Raw genomic sequence first — 11,355 nt, 5'->3', positions numbered from 1 at the left:
CCTAAGCAAGTGTCTGCCACATCTTGTTGCAGTGAGTTCCACGTGGTAATTGTGTGTTGCTAACAATTTCATTAAGCGGCCCTAAATACTACTATTAGAGTACCTAAGACTCTTGTGGTTTCTTAAAGAAGCATGGATTATGGTAAGAAGTGTTCAGGAGCAAAAAGCTCACTTCAGCAGATGCACGAAGTATTCGGGCACACACAAGCGGCCCCAATCAAGTGGTTAGTTTTTAAGCTGCTTAGAGACACATTAGTCTGGCTGCAGCATACTAACACCATGACGCCTCTAAAATTTAATATTATTTTATTCACTTATTTACTTCATTTCTACCCAGCCTTTCTTTCCAATGAGGACCGAAAAGTGCTTAAATTGTTCTCTTCTCAAGCGTTCCTGACCCCCTCAAGCTGGCGATTCCACAAGGTGGGGGCTACCAAAGAGAAAATGCGTGAATGGGAAGTTCATTTAGCCCAACTGCAAGGTGGTATCTTTAGAAGTGTGAGCAAAGCACAGCCATTTTTTTTGCTGGCTTGAAGTACAAAGAAGCTTTTGCCTGACCTTGAATATGTAACAGTGCAGAGAAATGCTTGGCCAGCAAGACCAGAAGCAGTAAACAACTACCAGCTGTAACCAGCTAGATAACATGGGAAAGTTTCACTTATAACTGAGAGAAAAGGATGGACCTTTTGTCTCGGCGAGAAGGTGGGCTTTGTGTCAGCATGGAGTATAAAAGATCCTGCCATTTTAGGGTGGACTCGAGTGTTTTTGCTTGCTTGAAACTCTGTACCCTTTTTATTCCTCAAATAAAATCTTTCCCTCTTTCAAAGTTCTCCAATCTTGGTGTAATCATTGGACAAAGCACCAGGTCATGAACCTTGCTATTTTTGCCACAGAAGGTCCGATTCAGATGAGCAGAGCTGCTGAGGGAGAGAGGCGGTTTCGCAGATATGAGGGGCCTAGGCGTGAAGGGCTTCGAATGTGATCCTTACGACTTTGAATTGAGCCCAGTAACTGTCGGGTAGTCATGGGAGCGATAGGCACGTTGTGTCTAGTTCCTGAAAGTAAACAAGATGCAGCATTTTGAACCAGGGGGAATCTCCAAGTTGACCTTGAGGGGAGACCTATGTATAATGATGGCAGCGGGAATTCAAACCTGGGCCTCAATCTAACCAAGTGAAAAATTTAGATCCTTCCCTGAGAGGTGGATGAATCTCTTCTATAATACATATTCACGTGGTGGTGGTGGTAACCTCAAGTCATAGCTGACTTATGGCGACCCCTGGTGGGGTTTTCATGGCAAGAGACTAACAGAGGTGGTTTGCCATTGCCTGGCTCCACAACCCTGGTCTTCATTGAAAGTCTCCCATCCAATTACTAACCAAGGCTGATTCTGCTTAGCTTCTGAGATGATCAGGCTCACCTGGGCTATCCAGGTCAGGGCATATTCATACGGGACTATAAGGTATATAGCCAGCCACCTTGCACACTTAATTTGTCAAAACAGTTTAAACTATTGATATATTTTAGGGCAAGTATTTTTTTACTAGCATATCTTTAACTTCACAAAAAGAAATCCTGTCTTAGTAAATCTATGGAGGTCGAAGTATTGCAGAGTATGCATACAATAACCATCCCTTCAGCAATGTATAATATGATGTATGGAAGAAGTTTGGCCATAAATCAAATGTTGTTGTTTTTATCATAATTATCCCTTGTATGTAATTATCCCTCTGCTGTTACGAGCACCTTCCTATATTATTGTCTGTGTGATCTTGGATCCTGCATCCGATACATTCCTCAAACTTTTAAGATGCGAGTTGGATATCAGATGTCGTTATTAGTAGCACAGCTTTTTGAAATAACTGCATTGTGCTAACAAGGCTTCTGCTCTTGAATTAAGTCAGTTGTAGCAAAATTATGTAAGAGCCTGTTAGTGCCTGAAAGTCTAACAAAATTTATTGCGTTACATGATGCTGATCAGGTATAAACTACCAAAAGGTCCTATCAGATTCTGGCCAGGGGTGGGCATTTGCTGAATACCAACTATAGATGCTTGGGAGAGGCATCTACTCCCTCGACCACCTTTTCATCCTCCTGGCACTGACTGTGTGTTTTTGTGTTGTGCATGAATGAGGGAGGAGGGAGATGAAGTGGAAGAGGATGAGGATGTGCACAGAAGTGTAAACAGAGGGACAATGGAAGACATTTTGTCCAGCCCCCACCCCCCAAAACCTGAGTCCTACACAGGGCTTTTTTTCTGGGAAAAGAGGTGGTGGAACTCAGTGGGTTGCCCTTGGAGAAAATGGTCACATGGCTGGTGGCCCCACCCTTTGATCTCCAGACAGAGGGGAGTTTAGATTGCCCTCTGCGCCATGTGGCGCGGAGGGCAATCTCAACTCCCCTCTGTCTGGAGATCAGGGGGTGGGGCCACCAGCCATGTGACCATTTTCAAGAGGTTCCGGAACTCCGTTCCACCACATTCCAGCTGAAAAAAAGCCCTGGTCCTACACCAACCAGCCTTAGCGCAGTGGAAAATGTCACAAGTCTGAGAAAATTAGAGTTAAATCCAAATAGGATTACTGAGTCCCTATTAAGCCTGCCAATGAATGGAGTGGAACTGATAGCACTTGTCCTCTGCAGAAATGCAGAACAAAAGAACGGCAGCAAATATTTCTTTTCACTTTTTTATTGATCCATTGTAAAAGTTTAAATAGAACCGTTTTATTCTTTGAATGTTTCAGGGGAGGAAACACCTTTTCCATTGTAAACATTGACATATACAGCTTAAAATTGACCTACAAAACAAAATAAACACTTAATCTGATGTCCTTTGCTGGTAAATAAAATGTAAACATTACATATTTACAAATCTACAATCATTCATTTGTGAAAGTGCTCTTTTGCAAATGAAGTGTTCATTTTGAAATGTGGATGGGGATGTATTTTCCAGAAATAAGCTCTCTCAAGGAAACTGTCCCTTCTATTTTATAATATATACACACACGGATTTACATGTGATGAATATTTATTTCTGTCTTTGGGGTAAAGTATTTCCTACTGAAATATAAAAAGTCATATACTTAATAAAGCCACATTTGTACAATAAACAAACCTAACATTGCAGGGACACTGTGAATACTTGAGAAACAATTCTCTTCCACCTTAAAATAGGTGTCTTTTCCTCTGTCGATTCCATGACACAAACAGACAAAAGGCATTGCGTATTTTACAACAGAAACACAGAATTGTTTCCAAGTATTTGAACAAATCACTATTATATACAGAAGGAAAAGGTTTTATAACTGCCTTTTAGTAATAAACAAATGTAAAACTGAAAAGCTGAACTTTTTTAAAACGTGAATGTGACGTCTGGAAATTAATTTCATCACTTGACTGTGATTTTGGGAAACCCTTGTCCTGCAAAATGAAATCAGATTTTATCATCACAGTTTAATTTGACCAGAAGAGTTAGGCGTTTTTTTCATAGAACAGTCAGGATATGATTGCACAATACATGCCTTAGCAAGAAAACAGTACCTTGACAAGATTTCTATCAATTATCCGAGGGACCACAGCTCAGTTGTGGAGCACATGATTTGTGTGCTGAAGATCTCAGGTCCAATCCAATGTGGATACCCTCCTCTGAGAATTATTCCACCAAATTTAGCAGATCAGAATGCAGGATGATTGCAATGTTAAGTGGTAGAATGTGTGTGTGTGTGTGTGTGTGTGTGTGAGAGAGAGAGAGAGAGAGAGAGAGAGAGAGATCTAGGGCCTACTCTGCAAAAAATACACAACGGAAAACATGTGTTTTTCACCTCCAAAGCAATGTTTTCCAGTTCATTCATGCTTTTGGCTCCCCAAAACTTGCAGAGATGTGCATATAAAGGATGGGTCTGTTTTGCAGTTTAACAGACAGAGCTCAGGAAGGACCGAGGGTTCCTCCATCAGAGCTAAAAGTGCTGCAAAGCAGCCGCTTTCAGGGAGCTTGCTGGAGCAAGAAATGGCATGTCATAGGCTGGCCAGCACTCCTTTCTCCACACAACACGAGTCAGTCAGTATTAATGTATATTCGTGGCAACCACCCTGCACAGTATTTGCTTACTGAATACAGCAGCACACAGGTATGGGACACAGAAGTCAACTGGCCACATTACTAGGTACTTCGCGATAAGTGATTTCCAGAGAGGCCTGGCCCACTAGTCCAGAAGGCATAGCTGGATTGCACAATGTATGGACATGGAAGTCTTGTTTCTCATTGCAAGGTAACAGCAACGAGTCCTGTGGAAATGAAGGGCACAATGTACTGGGAAGTTCTCCTGGCACTTGCATAAGAAGACTTGCACAGAACTTCACAGCGGACTGTAGTCTTCTTCGAGACTTGCTAAGTTTTCCCATGATAATTTCCAACTGAACAGCCATCCCCCACCCCTACCCATGTGCTGGGGCACACCGCTTAAGCCACTGGGGGGAGAGAGAGAACTTCCACAGCAGTTTGCCACAAGCCACAAGGGTCTATGGGTTTACAGTCAAAGTCAAAAAGTCCCACTTCAGTATATTTAATGTAGGTCTTTGGATCCTGGCTTCAGAGTAAAGTGACTGTGCTAAGGGGTAGAACCAATTGTTAACTAGGGTGCTCAGCCTGAATGGAGAGATAAAAGAGAGCTGGCAGTGAAGGCAACAGACTAAACATCACCACGCCTATGTGCAAATCAGATAAAAATGGAGGCAGGGAAAGACATGCGTAGGCTGCCCTGAGCTCAATGGGGAAAGGGCAGGATAAAAATGGATGGACAGAACACAGTAACGTCCCCCAGTTCGTGACATTTCTAAAACTCTGCCTCTGAATCAAAAGCAGTGGAAGATTAAACAACAAAAACTAAAACATTATCATGAAGTCTGGAAATGAGCAACCAAAACATTCTCAAACATATATAGTAGCAGGGCTTTTTTTCAGCAGGAACGCGGTGGAACGGAGTTCCGGCACCTCTTGAAAATGGTCACATGGCCGGTGGCCCCGTCCCCTGATCTCAACAGAGGTGAATTTAGATTGCCCTCTGTCTGGAGATCAGGGGGCGGGGCCACGAGTCATGTGACCATTTTCACCTAAGGTGATTTAAACTTTAAAAAACTCCCCCCTTGTTCCAGCTAACTCAAAGTGACATCATTGTGCGGTCCTGAGTTCCACCACTGAGTTCCACCTCCTCTTTTCCCAGAAAAAAAGCCCTGTATAGTAGAAAGTGTTTCTTAAAAGTAGTTTATATATTTTTTCCTGTAATTGCTATAGCACATTTTGCTACCTTCTATTTTGGAACTTTAAATCCACAGCTTGCACACATTATCCTTTCCATGTTATACAGAAATGTTATTCTCCCTTCCCCCCCAAAAAGCCTCTCACTTTGGGATTCAAATAACTGTACAATTGGTTTATTGAGTCCAAGGACAATGATGATGTGTGTTTTGAGAAAGAGCAGGCATGGAGTATCAGTGGAGGGCAGCAGTGTCAGTGGAGGGCAACACTCCACTGACACTGCAGAGACGTTCCAAAGTGGATTGTGATACTTGCTGCCCAAAAAGTACCTGGGCATACAAATACCCTCGGGCATGCTTAAAACTTTCTGGTTCCCGGGACCCACACAAAGAATGACAGCAGTTTCGACCCAGATTCCTTCAAAGTGCCAACTAATTATTAAAGCTTCATACAAGTTTGCTAGACCCGTCAGCTAAAATGTGCAGTCATGTTTATGGGGTTTTTTTTGTAGACAGTAAATATGTACAGCCCAACTGTAACCTAGGACTATACCGAAAATTCTACACTGTTGGGGGAAAAAACCCTTTCTGCAAAAAATATCAGTTGCTATAACCAGCAATATTCTGAGGGAGGACAAAAGTATTGCTTACGCAGTGGGATCAATTAATTCATTGTAACAGTTCTGAAAGTTAAAAAAATATGAACTCACTATAAATAATTTAAAATCTGTTATTATACAACTCAGGTATGCGCTCCATAACACTCTGACCTTTCAGTGTAAACAGTTTTGCAAAGCTTATTTCATCCATGCAAATTTTAGTGCATGGTTTTGGTCCATTTCTGCCTAAGCTTTCTTCAATGGACTGTTCAGATTTCTCCACTAAGTGGCTTGTAGACAACATCAAGGTGGAGAGAGCCATCTTTGGCCTGCTATACATCATTCATTCCAGTATTAGTCTGCCCCCCCCAACCCAGAAATTCTGATACCCCAAGAGGAAAAAAGAAAAAGAGGGTGCTTTTTCAAGTGGAGAAAGTGAAGACGAAGAGCCTATGTGAAGTATTTTTTAAACATATGAACCCTGCAGCGACCTTTCATTTCTAAAGGTATGGCTCCCCAAACATTTTTCGACATTCCATTACTCCTGTACTTGGAGGCCTGTCGCAGTTGTGGGTGCTTTTGACTTGATTTGCTGTAAGACGATCATATGCCATTTTGTATTCTCTGTCAAAAGCATCTGCAGGAACAGAAAAAAGGAAACGTAACAGTTATAAAAGCCCATGAATGCAATTCTAGTTCTGGAAGTAGTTCTAGTTCAGCCATGCCTACTATCATGAAGTAGTGAAGTTCTTCTGCAGCTCCCATTCCATTCAATGGGGCTTCCACAGGTATTTCCCTCCGTGAATTGTGTCCAAGGTCTTTTGTGAAGTTGTATTGTGAATGCTGGAGAAGAGGGCCAAACCAAGGATAGAGCAAAGAACAAAAAAAAAGGTGCAATGGAAACTGAAGTTGTTTTATTCACAGAATCATAGGTTTGGAAGGGACCGCTAAGGTCATCCAGTCCAACCCCCTGCACAATGCAGGACATTCACAACTACCTGCCCCCACCCCATCCCCACCCCAGTGATCCCTGCTCCATGCCCAGAAGATGGCAAAACACTGTCAGGATCCGTAGCAAACTGGCTTGGGGAAAATTGCTACCTGACCCCAAGGTGGTGATCAGCCTTACCCTGGGCATGTAAGAAGGGGCCACAAGAACTAAGCACTGACGTAACCCTTCCTGCCCTCCCTCTCCCGATCTGCCTAGGTCACAGAATCAGCATTGCTGTCAGACGGCCATCTAGCCTTTGCATAAAAACCTCCAAAGAAGGAGAGCCCACCACCTCCTAAGAAACCCTGTTCCACTGAGGGACCGCTCTGTCAGGAAGTTTTTCCTAAAGTTTAGCCGAAAACTCTTTTGATTAAATCTCTTTTGATTTAATTTCATATATACTGCCCCTAAGCATTTCGCTGGTGATTTTTCAGGGGAACCTATAAAATATATCAGGCAATTCCCACAGCAACACTTTTCATTTTTTTCCCCTATTGTGAAAATTACTACACAGATGGCACAATTTGTACTGGTCCCCACAACAATATCAATCATGCTGTGGGGGTAAGCAGAGGAGGGGGGGGTGATTCAATTGGCGTGGGATGAAATCTTGGTTCCTTGTGGACCATTGGGCATTACAAAACCATAATGCAAATGTTTCTTAATATTGCATATGCTATCCTAACACACTAACACCACAATCTGCAAAAAACTAGAATCTTGTGGCATCTTAAAAGATTACTAAGATTTTATTCCAATGTAAATTTTTGTGCTCAAGTCCAAGAAAATTTAGCCTGGAATAAAATTTTGTTAGTATTTAAAGTGCCACAAGACTGTTTATTTTTCTGCAACGGAATAACACAGCTAACCTTCTGGAATTATAACAATCCACAATGAAGTTAAGACGCAAGAAGGGCCTTGTTGGGATGAGCCAGTTTGGTGTAGTGGTTAAGAGCAGCAGGACTCTAATTTGGAGAGCCGGGTTTGATTCCCCACTCCTCCTCTTGAAGTCACAGCTCTCTCGGAGCTCTCTCAGCTCCACCCACCTCACAGGGTGATTGTTGTGGGGATAAAAATGACATACTTCATAAACCGCTCTCAGTGGGTGTTAAGTCATCCTGAAGGCCGGGGTATAAATTGAATGTTGTTGTTTTTGTTTAATCTGAGTTTGGTTTCTTTATTTACTCCTACATCTGCTTGAGGAGGCCCTGTTGACATGGCTACTGCCATCTGCAATGCCCAAATTCAATGTTGGAAACTAGCAAAGCTTGAAAAGCCAACAGACTTACAGATACATTGAATTTACTTCATTTATTTTTTGCTGTCACTCAGCAACAGAAGACTTGGGTTCTGTTTGTGCTATTTCTGTCTGCTACTTCTCATACAGTCATTCTTTTTCTCATACAGTCTTGTCTAAAACAGTACCAATTTCACACCCAAGTTTTACAAAACAATCTGACAAGAACTTCATGAACCCAGAACCTTGACTGGGACAGGAAAGCCAGCCACAGGCCTGAAAGTGGTTCTTTCCCATTACTTCTGCCTATTCGCCCTAACCATGCAACTTTGTGCTGGCAGCTATGGAGCTATAATACTTACTAATTCTACACTGACTTGGGCTCCGGTCTTTATTCCTATACAGGCGAAATGGGGAGTTTTTATAGGCAGTAAACAAGAGATCAAAATTCATTGCACTTGCAAGCAAGAGTCATGCTATATGTTCACTCTTTCTCTCAGGGATTTGTTCATTTTCACATGATGAGGCTGTTTGGATAATAAAAACCATGGGCGGTTTTTATTAACATGGCTGATCTACACACCCAATCTTTGCTAGTCCCTCGGGATGAACTGAAATCTGTGGGACCTATTGCATCCATGTAGTATATTATTATTTTTCAGATAATTAAACGGAGGCTCTTAGACACTCAGTTTCAGCGCCTGATTGAGGCAGCTGGGAAAACCTGTTCCCCAATTCACTTGGGACTGCCCTTGTCATCCGGCCAGTTAGCCGCCTATTTTTGCTCTCTAACTGATCCCCATCAAAGAAGGGCACTAATGCTGGCCAGATTCAACATACTGCCTTCAGCCATCTTTGTTGGCAGATGTCAAGGGACCCCTTATGAACTCAGAAAATGCCCCTGTGGCCCGGGTGTCATTCAATCTGTCTCTCATGTTCTACTAAACTGTCTATTTTACTCTAAGATCCAAGACAAATTTTTGAACTCCCTTCTTTATTCATGGTGTGGCCTTTCTGATAATGTCAATGTCCAGCGACTACTATCTGGTCACAACTGTTCTATAACCTCCAACGTTGCTTGTTTTCTTCAATCTGCAATTTGTATCAGGGAAGCTATCAACTAATTTTAACGTATTCCCTTTTGCTCTGACATGCCGATAAAGGTTGTGTGTGTGTGTGTGTATTGTTTTTCCTTTATATGCTGTGGTTTCTGATGGAGTGTGGGATTTCTAATCTCCTAAGCGAAAGAGATTCACAGAAGGAATGTCTTGTTGAAGCTTCAAGCTGCGATTCGTAATGAGACCAGAGGCAGCTGAAAAAGGAACCGCCGGGAGACTTACCAGGCGAGGGGAGCCTCAATGGCAATATAATGACATTGCTGGTGATGCACTGACATCACTTCCCATGCACCCAGAAGTGATATCAGTGCATCATCCAGCATTTGACCAAGATTTTGCCCAAATGCCCAGCGACACACTTAATGTCACTTCCAGGTGCATGGGGAGTGATGTCAGCACTTTGGGATGCTGCCCATCACACCTCCTCCATTTATTTTTCTCCTGCCGCCCAGTTGAGTGGCAGCAGAAAGCACCGACTCGCAAGCCTGGCAACTGCTGAGGCCTCCACTCTTTTACTGGCAAACCCTTAGCAGGAGCTTAACGCAACAAGCACCTTTGAGAGCCACTGGGATACTTCGACAAAGCAGCAATGGAAACAGAGTGTGAATGACAGGAGGAGAAGAAGAGGAAACAAAACAATGCAACTCACAGGAAAAGATCAGAGAAGAATGTATAAACAACCATGTAGGCAAGTCACCATCATGTAACGTGACTGTACAAAGTGACTCCTTATGGAGCTTACTAGCCCACCTGCTGATGTATATCAATGGAATTTGTAAAATACTAAAAAGTCCAGTAGCACCTTTAAGACTAACCAACTTTATTGTAGCATAAGCTTTCGAGAACTACAGCTCTCTTCATCAGATGCATCTGATGAAGACAGCTGTGGTTCTCAAAAGCTTAAAGGTAAAGGTAAAAGTAGTCCCCTGTGCAAGCACCGAGTCATTACTGACCCATGAGGGACGTCACATCTCAACGTTTTCTTGGCAGACTTTTTGTTACGTGGTGGTTTGCCATTGCCTTCCCCAGTCATCTACGCTTTACCCCCAGGAAACTGGGTACTCATTTTACTGACCTCAGAAGGATGGAAGGCTGAGTCAACCATGAGCCAGCTACCTGAACCCGGCTTTCATTATGATCGAACTCAGGTCGTGAGCAGAGCTTGGGCTGCAGTACTGCAGCTTACCACTGTGTGCCATGGGGCTCTTTCTCAAAAGCTTATGCTACAATAAAGTTGGTTAGTCTTAAAGGTGCTACTGGACTTTTTGCTATTTCGCAGCTACAGACCAACACGGCTAACTCTTCTGGATCTAATGGAATTTGTGGCACTTGAAAAACAGAGAAACCATGTGAATCAAACACACAAATGCTACCTTCCCTGTTTGCCTGGAGCCCTTTTCTTGCCATATGAGCAGCTGTTTACAAGCATTGTTTCAGATAAGGGACCTTGTTTCGCTTAAATACTTGTACTTCATCTTAATGGGGTTGTAGAATTGGCCACAAATTACAAATATTCTTTACAAATTCTGAACCAACTGTTTTTGATCACTTTTATGCATGCTTAAGCAGAACACCACTTAGCAGATGACTTACCTATGTCAATGTTATCTCTTCCAAGAGCAACAAGAGAGAGAAATAATATTTCTCTATACAGACTCCTAAAAAAGACAGGTAGAAAGTATTACTTGTTAATTCTTCCATACCAGGTCCTACATTAGCTCTAGGGAGCATACTCCAGATAATCCTGAAATTCTTCTCCAGCACACTCAAAAAGCACTGAAGGTTAACAATATTTTTGTAATAATCATTTCTACTTTTCTAAATGAAATGACAAATGCTGAGCACTGACAACGCTGTTAGCAGCTGGATTAAACCCCAAGGGTCCAGAAGCACCTGAATCTAGAAGCACCTGATGCTACTGCAATTCAGAAGTTAAGAGGCGTGGACATGGCATGACCCTGGGGCAGGAGGCCGTAAGAGTACTGTGCCAGGGCAGGATACAATTATAATAATTTCACATATGTTTAAAATGTGGTAGCTTTGCAGGACAACGAGCTGCCCTTTTTGTTTTGCCTATGTTCAGTGCTTTTTGTGTTTTAAAAGGCGCCAGTACTCATTTTTTCTTTTAACTTTGCTGTAGCACAATGGTTAAGTGGCTCG

The 11,355-nt window shown here is 42.5% G+C and overlaps 1 protein-coding gene across 2 annotated transcripts in view; it reads right to left on the bottom strand.

Annotated features, from left to right (window-relative positions):
- Positions 1-2,681: 2,681 nt before the first annotated feature.
- The window catches only part of DENND4A (DENN domain containing 4A), an 81,860-nt gene continuing 73,186 nt past the window's right edge, over positions 2,682-11,355 (bottom strand). For both annotated transcript variants that reach the window (XM_055002280.1, XM_055002281.1), the window contains exons 30-31: positions 10,789-10,853; positions 2,682-6,486 (exon numbers count right to left, since the gene is read on the bottom strand). In XM_055002280.1, coding sequence (XP_054858255.1) covers positions 6,350-6,486; positions 10,789-10,853 — 202 coding nt within the window. In that variant the 3' untranslated portion in view covers positions 2,682-6,349. The remainder of the gene's footprint in view (positions 6,487-10,788; positions 10,854-11,355) is intronic.

The sequence above is a fragment of the Eublepharis macularius genome, chromosome 18 (assembly GCF_028583425.1).
Source record: "Eublepharis macularius isolate TG4126 chromosome 18, MPM_Emac_v1.0, whole genome shotgun sequence".
Taxonomy (NCBI): domain Eukaryota; kingdom Metazoa; phylum Chordata; class Lepidosauria; order Squamata; family Eublepharidae; genus Eublepharis; species Eublepharis macularius.
Note: the sequence above shows the minus strand (reverse complement) of the source record. Positions and strands in the feature narration are given on the sequence as shown.